Raw genomic sequence first — 22,750 nt, 5'->3', positions numbered from 1 at the left:
ATCAAGGACTACATCCTAATGCTGGATACAGAAACACTACCCGATTTCTTCCAAATCATGAAGCAGTTAACTAAACTGTATCATTAAGTCTCCTTGTGCAAACTGGACATTTTGAGAACAGCACGTGAAAATCCCAGTGAACGTTCCTGGAGGAGCGGTTAATACTCTATAAACCTCTGGCTGGTGGTATTCCCCCTTCAGTATTTTTCCGACATTAAAACTGCAAAGGATTAGAGCTGTGCAGAAAAACACCAAAACAACCCACCCCAAAATCAAAAACAAACGCAGAAGGTATTCAGCCACATGAATCCCACTGCCTACAGTGGCTACACCATTAGCACTAGCAAAAAAACAGAACATGGAGACTTTTTCTTTAAGGGAAGGCAGAGAGGATAGTGAAGAGAAATTCTACCTGCAGACAAGATTTTAATTAACTTTGATTCCCCCCTCCCCCATTATGCTGTACAGAAAGAGGGCATTTCATGTACTTAAGGAAGATGCTACAAATCTGCAAAATGCCCATTTCTGTCCAGTGCTGAGGATGAGATCTACACTGCGCTGCTCTTTATCTGTTTCAGGATCGGACCTTTATCATAGTGGTGAAAAACTATTCTATAGTTCACAGCAGTTATAAATAAAAATGATAATGAAAAGGTTGGATAGCTAATGATGAGATGAAATGGGAAAAATTGGCCTTTAAACAAATGAATTAAGTGTGTTGCTGCTTAATAATACCCCGAGCTCATTTCTCTGATGACAGTAGTGCTGCTGCTCTGAACCCTGCATTTAAAATACACGCATAAGAGAAAAAAAAATCCCTTTCTGCTCATTATTAGAAACTAGTATTACATTTGCGGTTATGCAAATAAGACATGCATATATTCACTCAGAGATATGCTGAATCTTCTGATTGTAGAGGTAGGGATGGATCATTTGAATCAATCAAGTAACAGAAATTACAATATAAATATGCCGTTATTCAGGCAATGTTGTCATTACTTCCTTCGGGCTTTTTTCCAGTATCTCTTATTTCAGCAGTAATTTAACATTGAAGTTGTTCTGTAATTACTACCGTATGAATTGTGTTGATAAAGAGAGATCCTCCATATCCTAGCTATGATTAGCTCTACCTATTCATTCTCAGAGATCAGTGCTAAAATAATAAAAAAAAAAAAAAGATAAGCAGGTCAAGATGAGGCACTCAGCATAGCCTTTTTCCTTTCTTCTCTCAATTCTCACAGTAACTTTACACTGTATTTTTCAAATATTTGGGGCATAGCTGCCCAAAACCTAGTTGCTTCCCCCAAATGAACAACTAATCTATTAATTACTGATCTGAAGAGATTTCCTACTTCATTAGATAATGGTTTATTTATTTTAACTTTTAAAGCACTTATCCTTTGCCTGTAAGCTGATAAAGTACTAAAGATTTGCGAACATGATTTCCTAAATGACTTGACATAATTCAGGAAGACGCGAACTCTGAACACCACCACTATTTGGGTGTACTGGTCGTCTTGATCACAGTATCGTTAAAACTGTGAGCAATGAATGAGTTCAGTCTTTCAAATAAAGGCAACAGTGTGGAGCAGCAAATACTTCCAGGAAGCACCTCTTCACAGGTCAGCTTTGTTCTCTCTTACAATCACACCAGCTGCCACTTCTGTCCTTCCCTGTTTGGTCTCCTGTGGTAGGCTGACAGAACCTCTTACTCACCTCTACACCTTCTCTTTAGACATGATTTAAAATAATCTCCCATGTGTTGCTACTATTTTCTCCCTGGACTGTTTTGAGGTATCCATCATCAAAATCCTGCTCAGACCAAACTGAGCAACACAAAAGGTTGAGGACCATGCGTCTCAGCAGAGGGTTCTGATCGAAGTCACAGATTACAGAAAGATGACACCTACCCTATGAAATTCCCTCATTATACACAAAGTTTTGATGTCTGCAAAAACTAGGAACAGAGGAGCAAGGGAAAAAAAGACGGCAACACAAGCCTCTAAATACATCAGGACATGTCACACGAGCTAGAAAAGGTCCCAGCTTCGTCAAAATAGGAAAAAAGAACTGTTCTTCCCACTTCTCTCAGGGTGCACCATTAAAACCATTTAAATAAATGAATGCTCCCCAAAAAAGAAAGTAACAGAACAACAGTGCAATATTCAGCCCCATTAGATGGCATCACTGTTCGAAAAAAGCTACCTGTGTGCGAGCTGTATGCAGACCTTTGCACACACTGACAACTTTATTCCTAGAAATTGATACTACAAACCCAATATGTTCCTTAAGCAGGGAGGCAGGCCTGAAAAGCACAGCTTCTTCACCTTCCTGAAGCTTGTCTGCTACTAGGAAATGATTTTGCTATTGTCGCATTCTCAACTTTCAGTGGTCTGGGTAATAGTAATGGTTTGATCTTAAATACAGGTAGTAGTTTAATAACGATGCAATCTATAACATTTGCAAAAAAAAAAAAATGTAAAATGAAGCGTATTTTACATGCCAAAAAATTACGTCATTGACATTTTAATTGTGAGCAATAAAAATTAACTGACCTTAGAACGGATTAATTTTAAATTTTGGTTTATTTTATTGCTTAAATATAGATTGCACAGTGTGTTCTTACATTTATTGAAACTGGTTCATTACGTACAGTACAGAATATGTGACCACCAGAACGACAGACAAATCAGCCCCACGCAGATCCCAGACAGCAGGCTAGGTCTATCTTTTGAAATTAACAAGGATTTACTTTAATTTAAAGTGACCCACTACCAAAAGCTACAGTTTTTTAAAATGACACAATGGGAAAGAACCCAAAGCAAGAGCTGGAATACATTTAAACAGCTGGATATCAATTTATAAACGCTGTGGCAGCACTCAATGTGTTGCAGATAACACAGGCCCAGTAAGCACATGGAGCTTTGAAGTTGTGCAACTTGTCTCAGGAACGTAAAGAGATAAGTGAAACAAAGCAGCTTTATACCATACAACTGCATTCTTAATTCATTTGGTTTTGTTCATTAGCTACATATAACAATAGCTACGAAGACAATACACTTTTCAGCCACTCCATCTCCCAGCTGTCTACAAAGGCCAGAGTGAACCAATTATCAACTTACAGACTCCCTGAATTTCCAGAAAGGAAGAAAATAAATATCATGTGACCACACGGAGTGTTACAAGCTCTTCATTCCCCGCACAATACCTGCACCACACCTGCATTTTCCAAACAAAGCTCATTTGAACATTGAAAACATGGAAACCTATCATTAGCAAAAATCAAAAATACTTCATAAACAGATCAGAAAACGAAACGCTGAATCTAGTTATTTTCACATGCAGCATTCATGCAACAGAATTCAATCACAGAAACAATCCTGTATTTACAGCACAGTCTCCACACTGCAAGAGTGCAAACAGAAGTACATTCTTTAGTTCTTAGACTCCGTGTTTTCTTTTTGTACAAAAGTGCACAGTGTTCTTCTTAAAAAAAATGACGGAGTGGATAAGTGTTTTACATTGTATCCCTAGGTTAGATAGACTATTTTAAAAATTACTCTCTTTATATAGGCCAAAAAACTATTATGTCTTACCTTAAAAAAAAAAAAGAAAAAAACAAAGAGTGAGAACTAAAAGCTAGAGTGACATCGAGTCCTACTTATGTGTAGACTGCGGTCTGATCAGGCTGATACGCTGCAGCAGTAAAAATCACAACGGAATGCTGTAGATAAGGGGCTGTTTCGTCATCCACTAACAGCTGTGATTGCACTGTTAAACTGAAAAGAAGGTCTCAATTACCTTTTGAGTTTTGTGAATGCTCTCTGAAAGTCTCAGCACGTTATCTCATAGGTTTAAGTAGCTGATATTTCTCTGATGTTACATCACATCAGGCTTTTAGACGTAGTCCACTGGAATACTGTACTACAGTTCAAAAAAACTTAAAATCTGTTTTACAGTGGGTTTGCAACTGCTCAGAACAGTCAGCGAATTAGCCGGCCTGATAACCATTCAGATCTTCGAATTATGCAATCATAGATTAATTTAGGTTGGGACTTCTGAAAGTCATCTCAAGCACGCTCCTGCTCAAAGCAGGGCTAACTGAAGTTAGATCACTTTGTTTGTGGCCTGATCACTGTTTATCTAAACTGCTGGCTAACTTAAATGTCTTACATTTATTACAGACATTTTAGAACATTCATTCATGTTCGTGCTGCTTCAGTCAGATTCAGAGAGATGAGAGGACTTCAAACTTCCTATTCCTGGGATCGACACAAGCTGTTTTTTCTTTTTGCCTGCAGAATTTAGTGAGCCATAAAGACAGCCTTGACAATTATCATCAAAAGCTGAGTGATTTACTGTATCGGTTTTACTTTATCCACATTTCATTAGTATACTCAGATACATAAACCTATGAAAGTTAACACATTTTCCTTATTTCTAGACAGGTTCGAGAATGACACAAAAATGAACAGAGACAATGCTTTTGCTTGAAAACATATGTAATAAGTTCTTGGTCTTTAAATGGTTTCATCCAGTTTTCTTTCAATTTCTAAAATATCATTAAAAAGCTGTAATAAACTACAGAGAAATACCTCATAGAATATATTTGTAATTTCTGTATTTATGATTTAAAATGCCCTCAGGTTATTTTCTGCTATACTAAATATATCTCTCATGTATTTATACTAAAGCAGACATTAAAATACTACTGCATTTTCAAAAGTACAGTCTGTAAACCATACACCTTAAGACATGAAAAATATTGCACAGTTCAGTGTTTCAAGAGGAGATGTCTCCTCTCTTATGCAAAGCAGTTGACTTCAGCGAGGAACAAAGGGCTTGGGCGTATATATCTAAAAAGCATGGTACGTGATGCATCAAAAAAACTCAACAAGTGTGCATTAATTCATTTACTGTATTTGAACACATGTAAAGTATCGGTTTTTTCCATATATTCTAAAATAAAGAAGTTGGCTAGCTATGGCAGCATGAATAAAAGGGAGCTAAGGTAGTGCTCCACTGGTTACATTTATGAAGATGAAGCAAGCCAAAAGCATTCTATTTAGATAGAATTGAGGTGGAGAGGAGGAGAAAAACCTAAACAAACAAATAAGAAGAAAGCTTTAACAGGTTCTTCAGTTACAATGCCTCAAATTAAAGGAATTTACAGAAATACAAATTCCTAGTGTAACTGAAATATTCATCTATATGGCAAGACAAGTTTTAAATTTGACTTCTACATGTACTCAAATATGAAAATGAAGAAGCACGATATATGAAAAACCTAACTTCAAATATATTACAGATGAAACCAACTCAGGACAGTCTCATGAGTTTGACTACAGTGATCTGTATTTGGCTCATTCTCATCTTTATTTTAAAGTTAGTTTAGATGAAATAAACCATAAAATTTGAAAACTCATCTTGTTCTTTCTATTGTACTCTACTCTAAGTAATGTCCAGCAGACTTCAGAAGACACTTAATACACACAAAGATCTGGAAACTTCATCTCATAGACTGGAACAGATTGGTAATGAGCATGTCCGGCAGTAATCGTCATCGTTCCTGAGGGGCTAGGTGGAGGACTGTGTGAGAAGAACAATCAATATGTATAATTTGTAGTTATATAGATTGCTTTCTTTTTTACAACTTGATATACAAGTAGCTGAGAAACAAGGGCAAACTACCCTTCCCCCCTCACAACCAGTATTTTACCCTGCTCCTGAAATTCCAATGAAATTATCACGCCTCGGGGCTTTTTTTGTACTCTGGTCTAAATCATCAACTTCACTGATGTTACAGAACTACGAAAATGCATTTTATTGCTAACAAATACTATTCACACTGCACAACGGACGCCCACAACAGCCTGTAATAATGTCATGGGCTATTTTGGGTGTTCATTTTCTAATTACTCTCTCAAACAGATACTGTCTTAATCTCAACCCATGGGTTTTCTCACTTTCACCCTTCCGATTCTCCTCCCCATCCCGCTGAGGTGGTTAGCCAGTGGCTGTGTGGGGCTTAGATGCCTACCACAGTTAAACCACAACATTCAGTTAGGTCAGTTAACTTCTGCCTATTACATGTGTTTAAGAACTCTATGACACAACCACTTCACAGTGGTCACAATTGCTTTATAACTCATTTTTCATTCATCTTGCTCTTCTTGCATAAAGCCTTACCGAATGGTGAGTTCCAGGATCTGTGCAAGTCTATCATGAAGCAAGTTTGCCTAGGAAAGAAAATAAAAATTGAGTTATTAACTACTATATATCGAACCAAGCTAAAATGTATGTGCCAGGCCATACCCAGTCACAAACTCAGTGAGTGCGTTTCACATCACAACATGGCAAACCCAGGCAGCATTTCCTATCTCTATTTCTCTTCTCACTGCTTCAAGGATTCTGAGCCCTGAAGAGGCATGTGAGACTGAGCAAGCCTGTCTTGGAGTGCAAGGAATTACATAGCACATTTTGCTGCTGCAGATATGAGTTTAATAATCCTGAAATACATTGAGTTATTCAAAATATATAATGGGGTAAATACTGCTCCAGTTATCCCAGGATGAAAAAGGAACAGACCGTGAATCTAGATTTCAAAGATAGTAGGGAAAACACTGAGATGAAGAGTGTAAAACATTTCTGTTCCTTTTCAAATGGTCTAGGAACAATCAAAAGCACACAAAATAACCGGAGATTTCCAACATTAATAATAGTAGAGAAAATAGCTGAAGACAAAGAACTGAACTTCTTTAGAAGCAGCAGCAGCAGAAACATGATAACATAAATCACCTTTAGCTAGCACATCCCCATTAATGCCCACACTAGTATCTTCAGTGCTGTAAAACATTTTTCAGAAACTCACTTTGGTTTCACATTGTGCTGCGATTTCTTCAAATGGTGCTTTCTGGAACTTTTCAATCACAAGACGCCTTTTTTCTTTTTCCTGCTCTTCAAGTCCATTGTTATCTTAAAAAAATAATAATAAAAGACAAATATAATCTTTGCCTATCAAGAATAAGCGACACAAACCTTCAAATGTGCCCTGCAGAAGAAAAAACCCACTGTGTTTGAAGTGATGCAACCATACCTAAGTGAGCTGTCATCTGTCATTGCTTCTAAACCAAAATCCAGATACAATTTCAGGAAGCTGATTTGAGGACCTCAGATTTGCCCCTTTCTTACTATGTGCTTCAATTACGAGTACATCCAGGCTTCCTTTTGTTTTATTATCTGGACTCAAGACTGCACTTCTCACTCACTGCACACAAGTTCCCCTTCAAGAGGAAAGAAGAGATTATCCTCCCTCCCAGTATCATGCAGAGAGGTGGGTGGGATTTTCTATCAGAATTTGGGAAAAGTGAGTTCAACCTCCATAGGCTGAGTGAACTTACAACAAAGCTGGAACTTTGCAGCATCTAAAGAATTTAAGTCCCTCAGTGATTAGTCAGGTTTGGAAAACTGTCAGATTGAATTATTGTCTAAAATACCAGCATCTATTGTTTAAAACATCCATGTCTAATCCATGCTTTTGACAGTTTTAAATAAATTTACTAGCTGAAGAGAAACAAATGTTATATTTTGATTATGCTATTCTGGCAACACCTTTTTCTCTAGCGATTTCACAGTAATCTAGAACTATGCTGCATAAGCACAATTGTAATAAATCTTACCAATTGCTTTCTTCAAAGCTTCAAAGGTGATTTCTTCAGTATTATCAGTCTAAACACAAGAAAAGAAAACCCCTTAAAACTCACATCTAACAAGCTTCTAAAAAATAAGCAATGTGACAAATACAGAAGGCCAAAATGGCCACAGAGCTTTTCTGCCTTACAAGTTTCTCATAGTTTTACCTGGAGCTTGTGACAGCCGACAGATCACTAATTCACATTTTTAAGCCACTGCAATTAGTGAGAAACTTTTAATCACGGGAGATCAAGGAAAACTTTCCAAATTCTGGTCAAGACACTCTACGTCAACAATACCTTGGGAAAGGACTTGAATTTTGGCAGAACACTCCTTTGGGTCAGGTATATGCTGTGGTGTTTCTATACCTCTAAGCCTCAGCACTGGTTCTTAGACACCTGTTGAGAATAATAGCAACTGCTTCCTGAGACTAGCTGAGTTACCAGCAACGTGATACTAAAACAAGAGATGGTAGTGGAGGGTAGAGTGGAAAATGGTTGTTGCTTTAGGCTATCTTCATACCAGTATGGGCTCCAAATAATTTGGTGCTTATGCCATAAACTTTGGAGCTAAACGGCTCTTCATAACAACCTATGTCTGATGCACTGAGAAAATGTGTTCGTTTAGCAATATGAATATCCATTTGCTGCTGCAGATGTACTTCATTAGGAACTGCTTGGGGCTGCAAAATTACCAAAGACGCGTGAACATTTTTCTGACGAGCTCCAGCTCACGGATCTTTGTGTTTCAATTCTTTATAGGCCTAGAAATTCTGTAGCAGTACGTGTGTTTGCAGTGAAAGCACTGTGATAACATTAGGGGAGAATGCTTAGGTGGCAGAACAGTGTTCACCTGAATATAACAGTAAGGCTTTGACTGTCTTACTAATTAACTACATGTAAACAAGCAGCACTTATTTTTCCTTATAAACACTAATTGTTTAGAATGGTCTAACATAATTTAAGATTAAAGATCTGTAAGGTAGCAAAAAGTTATTTCACCCGATTCTAAAGACTCTGAATCCTTTCAACTTTTTAATCCATTGACTTGACCTACTGTGAATGGAAAAGCCAGAAGGAGCAGCTGTTTCCTTTTCACATCAGTGTTATTTCAGGAAATGGAGCTGTAAATGATACTTTTCTAACAGATTTTACTGCATTAGCATTGTATTCTCTACCTCTGAATATATAAAAGGTTAATAAACGAACATCAAAACTCCCTTTATGTCAAATATTTGTGGATATGGCTAGAGATAAAGAGTATTCAGGTTTTGAAGTAATCACCTTTTCTACAATTCACATTTGGTAAATATTACTTGTTTATGGCAGTGTTTCAGATTTCTAATTAACATCCATAGTAGCTGCTGATATTAGCCAGCTTTAATATCACAGAAGCACATTAGCTGCTTTCACAGGCACTTTCATATGGAATAAACCCTCTTCCTGAACAGGATTCACTAACAGACTTGCCACAATAAAACACTTTGATTGTGCTGACAAAAGAACTGCATTCCTATTGTAAACAATAACAGATATTTTATGGATAAAGTCTTCTACCGCAGACAGTGCAGAAATGATACATCATTTATCCTAAAACTTCATTAATTAAGTAGTTTATCCTCTCAATCTTAAAGCCTTATGCTCCTTTTTTTTTTTTACAGTGTAATTCTGGAGACAGTTACGGATTATGTTATATTTACTAATCTACATAGCAAGAGAATCAGGTTTAATATCCTCGTGGACTTTTCTTTTTTCCCCTCCTCTTGAGTTACATCCAGTGTATCATCTTACGTTGCAGGTGGCCAAAAACATGAATTATGAGGGAACAAGAATTAGCAAAAATTATAAAGCACCATTACTGAAGGAACAGGCTGCCCAGGGAAGTGGTTGAATCACCATCCCTGGAGGTATTTAAAAGAGCTGTAGGTGCTCAGGGACATGAGTTAGTGGTGGACTTGGCAGTGTTAGGTTAATGGTTGGACTCGATCTTAAGGGTCTTTTCTAACCTAAATGATTCTATGGCAGTTTTTCAGATGTTTATGATTTTGGTATCAAGGTGCAGTCAGCAAGTTGGAAAATATTGGTTTTCCTTTTGCATTGTAAACAAACACTGTAAAGCAACTAAAGGAGGGATACTTTATGTATTTCTGATTAACAAAATTCTTGGTTTTGGGAGAGACAAACAGTAATTATCCAAGACACTGTACCACATTAAACTGAGAGCCCATACAAAGATTTTGATTTCTCTAAAACTGCCATATCCTCTTCAAAAAATGTCTATATACCAGTGCTTAACATAACATCAGCATAATAATTTGAAATATGAAATGGAAACTTCTCTCATTTAATTCAAGAGAGATATCACTCATTTATTCTTTCAAGAGAGAAGTTGAATCGCATATGATGACATAGAATATATGGATTTTAAAAAAGGATACTAATGACAAACACCCTCATTTCTATTACGAGCACTTACTTTCTTCAGAAAGCTGAAGTTTGTGATAATCTGACTTATTTTTCAAACACTTTTTTCTTCTTTCTCCTAAACTTTTATCTAGTTTATCTGTGTCTTTGCTAATGCACAATACCAAGAAGTGAACACAGAAATATCATCTGAGGTATCATCAGCACCGAGCAGAAAGGAATAATAATAATGATGCAGAACATAAATCACTTATGTCAGTAGTTCTAAAAAGAGGCTTACACAGAATCACAGGCTTGCTCCTTTACAACAGCTTAATATTACATTTTTAACTAACAATCAGCTTGACTCTGTCCACATGTTCTGTTTCATGCCCCGACTGGTTTGTGCTTTAAGATGCTAAAGGTAGGATTCATTTGCAGGTACAAACACCTCAATTTCAAGCTAATCTCCATCGCAGCCAGCGGAAATCTGGTTAATAAAAATAGGCAGAACCTTGAAAAAGATTCAATAGAAATGGAAATTTATTTTAAGAAATACTTCAAATGAAGTGTCAAAAGATGTGGGATAATTTTAATTATAATGCAGTCTTCCAAAGGGATAATTAGCACCAGCTCCTGTACCCTACATATGAACTTTTTGTTGCTACCTTATCCTTCCCGTGCCTTTAAAGCACTGTGTGCTCTTCTGGAAGGGAAATGTGATACTGTAACACTGTGGTGTAAGTAGCCTGCCTAGACTCCGCTTGCCCTCTCAAAGACAGCAGGTCTCCCACCAGTTTTCTATCCGTCAGTCCCCTGTTGATGAACAAGACTCTCAGATATTTCAGATAATGCAGGGGTACAGATGCCGGAATTTTACCTGATCCCTCAAAATGCAAAGATAATTTTTTAGAATATTTACTAATAAAATATTAGTTGTTCAGCATATATCTGTATTGCTGCCCCCATACTCTGCAGTAGTATCTGTAAAAGCTATAGTGACAAAATACTTTACAGTTTTATACAGCTTAGATCAGTATCAATGTCCTTGACAACATATTTCTACAAATGTAGGAGTTAAAAAAAAATCAAAACCCCAAAGCATTAAACACTGCCAGACAATTAGATATCAGGCTTTCTGGGAAAACTTCATTTGCATTCCCCTCCCACCCCCAACCCCCCAGAAGATGCTGCCTGGAAATATCCTGTGATTTTCATACCTTATCCTCTGTGTTGTTGCCAGGCAGAATATCCACCTGAATAGATACTGTGTCCACAATACTCTTCCTCCTGGAGAGTCTGTCCTCATCTAGAAGAAAAATAAATTATCTCCCTTTTTGTGTAACAGTTGAAACATGATAAATATATAAAACACGTTAATTTCTACACATCAGATGCAGATTTGTTTCTCTATGCCTATTTAACCCAAGATCATGTATTTTATCACTTGGATTGCTGTAAAAAATGATCAGTTACTGCTCTAAATTGTTAAACATGAAGGAAAAAACCCTTTTTATTGTCCCTTCACCCTCTCATCCCAGATCTTGCCAACTTTCCCTTGAAAGCCCAGAATTTAAAAAAATGAGAGGAGACCTTATTCAAATGAATAATAAATAACATAGTACATGACGATATATTGCTGCAAAGTAATTTAGAAAAACCTGAACTTATTTTTTTGGTTGAGAAATTGAAATTTTAATGTCTTAATTTGAAGGTATTCTGAAACAGAAAAGGGCTTCTTGGCAGGTGACTCATTGACAGAAGAGATAAAGTTCTCTGTATGGAAATGAACAACAATCCTTCCTCATTCTTGTTGCTAAAAGTACCATATTCGGTGAGTCTCAAAATCTACTTGGTGAAAAAAACTCTATCCATTTCTAACTTTCTACAAACATTTTAGCAAGTCCAGCTGACCTAAAAGGTTGTCAGAATAAGACCAACTGTGCTGATACTCTAAGGAGCACAACAATTTCATTGATGCATAAGCAGATTATGATCAAATGATCCATCAGTTGATGGATTTTCCTTTTGTGACTGCATTCCTGAGACAATACCCCAATAATCTTTTCTCATTTTTGACATTTGATATATTAACGTAAGATTGAAAAAACAAAAAACACCCAACTCAAAAAGCTGGTAACCTGGTAAGAATGCATTTATAGATGTGTCATGAGGATCCTCTGACAAATGAAGGCTTGACTGGCCCGACTTTTGTATATCTGATTTATAAAACCGTGAGTTGCCGTGTCATATTTTAGATTTTAGCTGAGATCAAGCCATTTGGATCTGGCTGTTATCATTTGATGACTTGCACTCCACACAGTTAGAAGGACCTACAGGCACCTGATACTAAGATAAGGAGAGTAACTGTAAAACTCCCCCACCACGAGGTAATTTATGCTGTTTCTTCCACAACCTTTGTTCAATCCTATTCTAGCAAAGCGCTTTTGCAGTGCAAATATTGAGCTTGAACAAACAGAATTCACTGCAGCAGAGCTGGGCATATTCAGCTTTTAAAAATCAAGAAACAACTTTCAGCAGTCATATAAATGAAATGCCATTTTAAAATGTTCATGAGGCAGTGAAAGAACAAGATTAGTGAAAAACACCTGAATTCTAGCCATCTTTGCCAGGTTCTCAGAGTCCCTGAATATTTGATGTGGCATTTTGAAGGATCTCCTTAATTTTTTAATCCCTGGTGGCTCACTGGTACATACAGAGTCTGAGGAAAGCACCTTAGCCCTCAAGGGTAAACACAAGACAAAACTGCTTCTTTGCTGCCATCTTGCTGCTCGCTGCGTAATTGACATGCAAACACCAGAAGATACATTTTTGGGACTACTTTGGATAGAATTTATTTCTATAATGGATGCCTCACTATACTTGCCTAACAAAAATGTCCACTGTTCTCTAATTTCAACACATTAAGCAGGTAAAAAATGGTGAAAATTGCCATTTTTTCTGTTACGCTACAAAGCTCATCCCCACACAGAGGAAGGAGCACAGAGGTACAAGGGTGGTGGTGGATGAGCGCCTGCCAGGGCTGCCCCAGGAGCCTTGGCCCTGTGGGGCAACGTAAGCAGCCCTCTCGGTCACCTCACTGCCCAAGTCAGGGTCAGTGCCTGGGGTACAGGGCACATTGTGGGATGCCGGAGAACAGCATCTTGGGACTGCACGAGGCTTAGTATGGGATGTTTAGGGGAGGAACCAAGGGTGGGGAAAAGGACTGAAATGGTTTGGGGAGGCGTAAGCAAGGAAAATAGACAGGTAAGGGGATAAAGGCATCAGTCCCATGTAAACAGATTGCTGACCAGTATGTGCATCTGGCCATGCCCTAAGACTCATCAGTGCAGCCTGTCCCATCTTCTGATTAAACCCCACTTCTCTTTCCCTGGGTGAGGGACTCTATTCTTTGTGCAGGTGTGTGCATAGGGCTCTGAGCGCAGCAGCTGGAGTCAGACCATGGGTCAGAGGGCCTGTGTGCCTGGAACGAGCAAGGCCAACAGCACCAGTGCATGATAACAAGGGAATACCAAGCTGGACCAGCAGGCTGGCAGATTAAGCGGTCTAGGAGCTGGGGGTGTCCTTGTGTGTCTGTGCGTCAGTCTGTCTCTGAGCGGAATGCACCTGGAGGCCAACTGTCAAAAAGACCATGAAGCCTGGGGGACTGACTGAGACTCATGCGTGCAGGCGTGTGTGCATTACTGTGCACAAGGGGGATCTGTACCAGCAGCTGGACTGGGGCTCTGGGCCTCAGGGACTCACATGCCCAGCTGCCAGTATCTGGGGAGACTGGGATCTAGGAGACAGCTGGTGGGTAGACAGTCTCTGAGCCCAGCTACTGCTGGGGTGCACACAGAACATCTGCGTGTGTGCATGTCCCGCTAACACAACTTTATCCTGAACAGCCAGCAAGTAAGATAAATCATCGTTCTGTGAACAGCTGAGAGCTTCTTCCAACTTTCTACCATGTTCTTGTAATTTCACTCGAAGAGGTAATTAGTGCTATCACAAAAATCATATGTACAGCCCCTATTACCTGCTCAGGAACAGAAAATGGGAAGCTACCATATTGAAGAGTTCCAAATCAAGAGTAAAGACAAAGGCAAACCTTGTAGCAGCTAAGATTGCTAGAAGGATATAAAGGAGATAAACAAAACAAGTGAAGGAAACACAAGTACAACACAATTTCTGGCATAAAGCCTTCTAAAAGCATTAACTTTTTTTTTTTTTACTGTGCACATCCTCTACACACACCACAGCTAGGAGAGCAGGCTGACCTACAACTCATTTTTACCTTTTGACTTGTGTCTGCATTTATGAGGTTTTTTGCCTGATGGAAATAAAGCTAAATTTAAAAAATTATATATGTACAGACAAAAAAAAACTACTAAATGTACATTTAAATTATCATCTTCCCCCCTCCACCAAATAAGGAAGAGAACAAGGTACAGAATGTTGCAAATATGAATATCTTTCAAACTGATAAGATGTACCAAAACCTGAAACAAAGACACGATGATGATTTTACGTCTGTAAGTCATTGTTAAGCATTATACATTGATATTCAGAAACAGTAGAAATAAACAGGATATAATCTTTATTGGCTTTTTTGGTTCAACCATAAATTTCACAGGAATATACAAAAACCAGATCCACCTTTCACTAAAATTACTGATATATTTTGAAGCATTACATTCTAGCATTACATTATAATAGTAGAAATGAAACATTTTATTGAAGTAAAAAATGAAAAGTCTGAGTTCCAAAGTATTCACTTTGGTCTTGATTTAGTTAAATGAAAACCTTAGAAGCTCAGTATCCCACAGGATCAGAAATGAATGATCCCAGTTAGATATCATAACAGACATGGGAACCAGTTTTGGTTCCTGCTCTTTACAAAAAAATATTAGGGGAAAAAAACCCAAGGACAGAAACAAAACCCCAAATCAGCTGATTCACATACGCTAAGATTTAGCGTTAAATATTACCATTTCTCGTCACCTGAAGGGTCAGTTAATCACATACTTGCAGCTAAACTCACTTAACCGTGATGTCAGAACTTACATATCCTCCTATGTAGGAATGCATTTTTAATAACCCATCCAGGAAAACCCCAGCAACGTCATTTGGGTACAAATACATCTCAATTTCTGGAAGAGGCTTAACATAAATTTCAAACCAGGCTACCCTTCTCATTCCATTCTCATTCACTAAAAGACAGTAAAAATTTGAAAACGTAACATTTCCTTACTTGCTACCTACCTCTTCTGCTAATACTAAAATATAATGTTAACTGGTTTTTTGGATGCCAGAAGAAATAATCTGTCACGTATAGCAACACTTTTCAGAAGGGGACAACCAGCAACAGAAAACACAGACATTGCAGCTGTGCCTCAAAAGATATCACTAGCTTGCTTGTTAGCACTTGGGACAAAACCACATCTGCTGTTCCGGAGACCTCATTCCCTCCCACAGCAGTTATCCAAAAAACATATTCAAGAGCAGGCAGCCCTGTCTCTGAATCACACACAAGTGCAACAGATCTGGCATTCACTGTCCGTATGGACTTGGTTTGTTGCTATGTGTAAGCTACAAAAAATAGGAATCACATTTTCCTGATGGGTACTTTTATTCCACACCAAGGTCATACTTCAGACTGGGATGTCCCATAGTCTAGTACAATAGCAAGCAGTTATGTATAGCCACAAAATACACCTGGTTAATAAAACAAATTCTTCAAGCAATTTTTTTCAGTGAATTGTGCAGTTGGCTGTTGAAAATATATTAAAACCCAAAAACCCACCATGTCACATACTAGCCCGTCATTCAAACCCAATTCATGCAGCCTGGGCAGCGCGAACTCTCACAAATCTTCCTCAGGCATACTTGATTTTCATTATGTTACCTGACACTAATCTAGCATAGGTATCTAGTGGAGGAAAGCATAACATTCTTGACTGAATTAACACCTGCTCATTGAGAATTTGACTAAGAGCAACAACGCAAGACAGCACGAGGCCATATGGGAAAAGGATGGGATACGTTCCATCCAGTGTCTACATAAGAAGTATAAAGTATGCTGACTTGTATGATTCTTCCTCACCTGGTAACTCAAGCGAATACAGAAAAAGAGTAATAATCACTACCACCTTCTTAGGTATTCTTTTAAAACAAAAAAGACTTAATTAAAAAGAATCAAATTGGGTCAAAACTTTCTGCCCCAACTCCTGAAGTTAAGGAAAAAAAAATAAAACTTAAAAGGACAAAAAGTTGAAACTTCTTAGCAATAATACAGTAGCTAATGAGGAAAAAACCATCTTGAGAAAACAAAGGTTTACTTTCATTAAGTTTTGTTGCCAAACAGTCACACTACATTTCACTGGAACACCGCACGTTAAGCAAGCATTCTTAATAACTGGTAATTAGCAGTTTTGCCACTAATGACCACTTACCTGTTACCTGGGGCACATACGGAACTGACAATCTTTCCACGCTGTATCCACTGCCTCCTAATGATTCTGCAATCTTGTTTGTCAGGAAAAATAGATTTTTTTCATGCTTCTCTAAGGATTTGGGAAGACTGTCAAAATATATATTTGAAGTTATTACCTACCATTAGAGTTTTGTTCATTAAGTAAAATACTTTTATAATGTTTGCGAGCAACCAAAAAGGGTCAATGGTACTGATTTGATAGAAACAGAACTTCTCAGTTATTTAGGAATGAATATACACTCCAAAATAAGCCCATTGAACACCTCTGCAATACTTCAAATTACTTTAACACTTCTTGGCTATCTAAATTATGTTCCTCACCTGTTCTGCTACATCTTGAGAGAACATGGTCTCTGTTAAATGGCAAAAACTCCAGAGTGGTAGTATTTGCCATTTGCGAGTGATGTGCCCTCGTGACAAAAAGGGCTAATGGTATCCTGGGCTGCATTGGGAGTATTGCCAGCAGGCCAAGGGAGGTGATTCTTCCCCTCTACTCAGCACTGGTAAGGCCACACCTGGAGTGCTGTGTCCAGTGCTGGGCTCCCCAGGACAGGAGAGACATGGACTTACTGTGGCGAGTCCAACAAAGGGACACTAAGGTGATTAAGGGATTGGAGCATCTTTCCAGCGAAGAAAGACTGAGAGCTGGGACGGTTCAACATGGAGAAAATAAGGTGGGTCTTATCAATGTGTGCAACTATGCTAAGGGAGGGAGGGTGGAAAGACAATAGGGCCAGGCTCTTTTCAGTGGTGCCCAGTGACAGGACCAGAAGCACTGGGCACAAACTGAAACACAGAAGGTTCTGTTCAAACATCAGGAAACAGTTTTTTACTGTGAGGGTGACCAAGCACTGGCACAGGATACCCAGAGAGGTTGAAGAGTCTCCATCCTTGGAGACATTCCAAAGCCATCTGGATGTGGTCCTGGACAGCCTGCTCTAGGTGACCCAGCTTGAGCAGGGAGGTTGGGCCAGATGATCTCCAGAGGTCCCTTCCAACCTCACCCATTCTGTGATTCACTGAAAATGCATTTTGCTGTGTTAGCACTTACACCAAGCACCATATCGTACAGATGTAAGTGCCTGTGAGTACAATAAAAGAAGTCTGAAAAACAGATAATTTTTTTCATATATGCATACATGCTTTTAATGCTAGGTTTCCTTCTGACTATCCTGCACACTACTAAGCCTCTAAATTATTTTTCACATATGCAATGTATTTCAATGATGCGTGATTTTTAATAACACATTTAATTACTTCACTGTTTATTGATTCACGTTCTATATCTACTTACTTGCATTTGTCTTTGAAAATTGTTTCTGGTAGAAAATAAGAAGCTTCCAGACTTCTAGTTTCGATGACCTGAAAAAAAACAAGACAAATAGTACAAAAGGAGTAGTTTCATAGCTATTTTCTCCAATGACTAAATTGCTTAAAGAGGTTCTACTGTAGCAGATTACCAATCCTTCGCTAACATCTACCTCAGCACAAATGAGGCCTTTAGAATTTCTCTTAACCAGAGAAAGAGATCATGGCACTCACCCTTTAGATGAAAAATTTGGTTCTCATTGTCTTGTGCATTCAGTACTGTTTTACCAAAGCCAGTGATGCTGTAAAGTCTTATACCAGATGGGGATTTAGCCCATTATATATGGTACTGTATACAAAATAAAAATGCTATACCTTGAGAGAAGAATATTCTGTGCATAAGTTTTAAGAGTCAGTAAGTAATGCCATCGGAGACCAAAGAGCAATGTTGGTGGACACAAATACAGGAGAAAGGAGATCAACACCACAAGCAATTACGTGATGGAAGTTATTTATCCATTTTACAGCAGAATGTGTACTGTTTGAAATTGCTTAAATTACTTATGTGTTACCTTGCTGACATGCTGACAAAAGGCAGGAACTGCAATCATCTGACTCAGAAAGTTTAGATACGCTGCAACCAACGCCATGACACCACAACGGTTAAACATTGGCAGATTGTCCTCATTGATGATGGCAATGTCCTGAAATATAAAGGATAGCATTACACCCTCCAAAGTTAACAGGCTGTCCTGAATATATGGAAGTCAAAATTATTATTGGTAACACTAGCTGACATATGATGACTATCTAGTATTGGCATTGAAAGCCTCTCACTTTAAAATTCTAGTCTTCTAGCTCACTCCTGAATTAAGTATATAATTGATCTAAGTCAGAGAGCCTGAAGGATTCAACCCCTAAGAAAAGAAATAAATCTACTCCACTCAAACTTCTGTTTCTCAGGAAGAGAGTACAGATTAATGACTGGTAGTCTCTTGTCCTTAAGGTTCCCATAAGGACCACCTACTGATCATAACTTTTTTCAGGAAAATTAGAAACAGTAGTTTAATAATAAAAATCTCTTGTGATTTATGTACCATAAAGGGAATTATTTAATGCTTATTAGCATTTCCATGTTCATTCAGATTGTATTATTTTTGCTCTAGTAAAACTCCTAATGTAATTTTCATCAAGTAAGGATTTGGTTCAGTGACATATTTGAAAATTAAGGATGCGCTCTGCATTTCAGAGGTTTCATAATGCAGGTGCACATTACACAATAAAGCTAACGACAGAGCGAACTGTAAATACAAGACATAATTTCATCAAATTTCCCCAGCACATGCTAGCACTACTTTTTTGAATCCTCTAATTTCAACACAGATAAACCAAGTTACACAGTTTCCTTGAGGGCTGTATGCAAGTATGAAATCATGTTTGATCCTGTGAAGGAAATGTTAAGGAATAAAGCCTGTCAACACACCGATGGAATTTTACTCTTAAGGTAAGATTCAATAGCCTGATTTGAGAAATATTTCCAACCAATCAGTTAACAAAAAGCTTTCTTCCAAGGTAAGGACATGCCATATATTGTATACAGAACACTGATGCAAGATTTTAAGAATACCCTGTCAATCTGCTAACGAATTTATCAGTGATTCTAGAGAATGTTTCAACAGATTTCCATATCTACTATATTTCCTGAAGAGAACATGTAGAAGTTTGTAACAAATCTAATTAGTTCAAGTTTCCCTATTAACAAGTGTTATGTACAACGTGCACTTCCAGAATGGATTAGTGAAATTAGGACTGAATGATGTGATTTCCAATTTGAAGATCAATATGCAAACAAAAAAAAAGTTATCCACATCTCCAGTTACCAATATACATTGTCAACCAATGAACCCAACACTGATTCAGACATATACCTGCAAAGCAATAGCTAATCGAATGAGGTCAATAACCACCTCTTCGTTGGCCAGTTCAATTGTGGTAAGAGCTAGAGATGTAAACAGCAGTTCAAAGTTTTTTTGGACATTGTCTTCTTCTTTACAGCCTAAGTAGATGTGTCTGTACAACTGCTGACCATGCTATAAAAGACAAAAAAAGGGAAAATTAGTATTAAAACCATAGAATAATTTAGGTTAGAAAGGATATTTAAAGGTCCTCTAGTCCAACCCCCTACTCCAGGCAGAGCCAACTTGGGTGTTAGATCATTTTGGATAGACAATTAAAAAAAATTAAAAAGGATAAAGTACATGTATACACATACACACACAAACAAGTACATGATTAATCAAGACCACCACTGATTTACTGCTGTAACAGTAGCTTCTTTATAAATACAGTACTATTTTATTTTATGTGGAAGTGTATGGATGGGCAAGATGATACAGAGCATTGCACATGAATACTGCACTGTGTGTCACACATGGGCGTTCATTTCCTATTGAAATATTTTAAAAAATGCCCATTTTTAAAAAGGAAAAAACAAAAACTAGATATTGAAATACTCTCAAGAACGTCCAAGTAACTGAGGAGCTTCAGGGGTTATCCTTGTGCAGACGTCAGATTTGTTCATTAAGCAAGTCTCTTTGAAGAACAAACTGAGAAAAAAGTCTTGCAGAGTGTGTTTTGGAAAATGAGTGGGGCTCTTTTACCCCTGGGCATACGGAGGCTGTAGCTCTAGTGAAGAACATACGCTAATCTAATGAACGACCCTCAGCTTCAAAAGTTACTCTTCTTTCCTCATTGCACTGACTTAGCCAAATCTTTTTAACAAAACTATTATTTCAACACACAAAAAAATGAAAATACAGAAAGGAAGCTTAAGAAGCAGGTTTTGTATGGCACACATGACTCAGTACCACCCTAGATTTCTACAGCTGTAGAGGACACAGGTCTGTATCAGTTGACACAGTTTTCAAGATGTAAGGACTGATGCTTTACCTCTGGAAGTACTAGCTTGGCTTTAGAAGGAGGAAGAAACCTGATTTTTAACATCTGTTTTTCAAGCAGCACATATTCACTTAAGAAATAATAAAGATGCTGTTAGCCTTCTTATTACTTCTAAAATAAAATATATAGTTGTTGAAATATATTTTATTTTAGAAAAAGAGGGATACAGAGCTATTAGCAAAGCACAGAAGCTACTATGAAATAAGCACAGTAAAGGCTAGCTGTTTAAAGACACAGAGCTGAAAGTAATAAAATTATTCATCCCACTGATAAAGAATTGCTAACTGATAAATTATTTTCATAATTATATAACTCAAAAATAAATCATTCTATGGATTTTCTCAACATGTAATATCTTTTTAGAAGATTGCAAAATGCAAGAAGTTCAGTATCTCCCCTTAAAGACAGGTCAGAAATAAACCTCCTGTCTTTGAGAAGGTGGACTGAGATGAAGAGAGTTTTCTGTCTATGTCTGGTTTAATTCCACATTATTTTAGGTACTGAAATTCCTAACTGTGATACACAATTGCCTTAGGATCCTCATCTAACATCAAACAAGCCTAGATGGTCATTCAGATCTTAATGGACTTCACCCCTCTCCTTCGATAACGCAAGGAATCTAGGAAGGGTAGTTCTGCCAAGGTACACATCTAAAGGAGGTGTGTAACGTTAGGTTTATGATGTGCACCTGAAACAGCATCACATGGACAGTTACTGAATGACTTCATTCCCCAGGGTTAACACATTTTTTTAGAAGACTGTATAATCTTTTCTTGACCTGATAAGAGTCTCGTCTCTTCTCTCCTGCCCTCTTGTTCAGATGAAGTGTTACGAATTTAAACATTTGGCTTAACAATTAAAATTTTCTTCTAGCAAAATCAGTAAATACAACTTATCCAAACTGTTTTAAATCTTAGACAGTAAGTTCATGAATTAAAATTAAATTCACTTTTTACAAAGATTCATTACTAATGATTACCAATGCTGGAGTATTCTTCATATTTGTGTTATTACAGTCTTAATAAAAACAGGGGCAAATATACTGCAAGGAATATCAGCTGAACTAACTTAGCAAGAACATTTATCTTGCAATGTTACTTGAAAGCTACACAGCTCTATTTTGCGTATTATTATACACGCAGTATTTTTGCCTCTGGACAAGTTAAACTGCAATTCTTCTGATTTTTATAATTAGAATATTAAATCAAGTCAACACTCTGAAGACACACTTTTTCTTATTTCACAGCTAATAGGAAATGAAACCAAAACTGTATGGGATAGCTGTGAGAAATGACTGTGTTTTCTCAGGCAGATAACAGTGATAAGTGTTCCAAAGCCTGCTTGAGCTGACTTCAGAAATTCCTTTTTTTTTGTTTACAAACATACCTACACAGATAAACTATAGTCATGAATGACAGAGCACACAAATAACTATCTGCATTTTTCCCCCATAGAAAATAATCGTGGTTTAGATATACACTGTTCTAACTTCACGCATGCAAGGCTTTCCACTGAAGACATAAATGAAAATTTTATTACAAGGAACCACCTCTCAAGTATCTCAACATCGAAATCACTGTAATTTGAATTAAAATCACGCAATACTGATCTTTGCAACTTGTTGCAAAACCCCATCTGTAGACGAAAAGCAAAGCAACTGGTTCAGTTACTTTATCGTCTTTCTAGATCAAAAAGTTAACTTTTTCATCTATTACCTTTTTCATGAAGCTCACGTCTTGCCTTGAAATTTTGTCTCGTTTTATCTTTAGATCAGAAACATCTGGTATTATTCTACGAAGAAAATAAAAACATCGTTTTAGCAAAAAAGTTGAAAGGGAAGAGAATGTCAAACATATGAACTATTCGAACAAGTCTTGAAGCAATTTCCATTTTA

At 37.5% G+C, this 22,750-nt stretch overlaps 1 protein-coding gene across 10 annotated transcripts in view; it reads right to left on the bottom strand.

The window, feature by feature from the left end:
• Positions 1–2,566: 2,566 nt before the first annotated feature.
• EFR3A (EFR3 homolog A) overlaps positions 2,567–22,750 on the bottom strand; it is a 91,255-nt gene continuing 71,071 nt past the window's right edge. For 7 of the 10 annotated variants that reach the window (XM_075085842.1, XM_075085838.1, XM_075085844.1 and 4 more), the window contains 10 exons: positions 22,572–22,647; positions 19,827–19,988; positions 18,471–18,602; positions 17,885–17,952; positions 16,550–16,677; positions 11,315–11,403; positions 7,680–7,728; positions 6,872–6,975; positions 6,190–6,239; positions 4,899–5,589 (listed from right to left, as the gene is read on the bottom strand). In XM_075085842.1, coding sequence (XP_074941943.1) covers positions 5,484–5,589; positions 6,190–6,239; positions 6,872–6,975; positions 7,680–7,728; positions 11,315–11,403; positions 16,550–16,677; positions 17,885–17,952; positions 18,471–18,602; positions 19,827–19,988; positions 22,572–22,647 — 964 coding nt within the window. In that variant the 3' untranslated portion in view covers positions 4,899–5,483. Of the gene's footprint in view, positions 3,780–4,898; positions 5,590–6,189; positions 6,240–6,871; positions 6,976–7,679; positions 7,729–11,314; positions 11,404–16,549; positions 16,678–17,884; positions 17,953–18,470; positions 18,603–19,826; positions 19,989–22,571; positions 22,648–22,750 lie in introns of those variants that run through there. The other 3 variants (XM_075085845.1, XM_075085837.1, XM_075085847.1) reach the window with 2 other exon arrangements.

This window comes from Phalacrocorax aristotelis, chromosome 2 (assembly GCF_949628215.1).
Source record: "Phalacrocorax aristotelis chromosome 2, bGulAri2.1, whole genome shotgun sequence".
NCBI lineage: Eukaryota > Metazoa > Chordata > Aves > Suliformes > Phalacrocoracidae > Phalacrocorax > Phalacrocorax aristotelis.
Note: the sequence above shows the minus strand (reverse complement) of the source record. Positions and strands in the feature narration are given on the sequence as shown.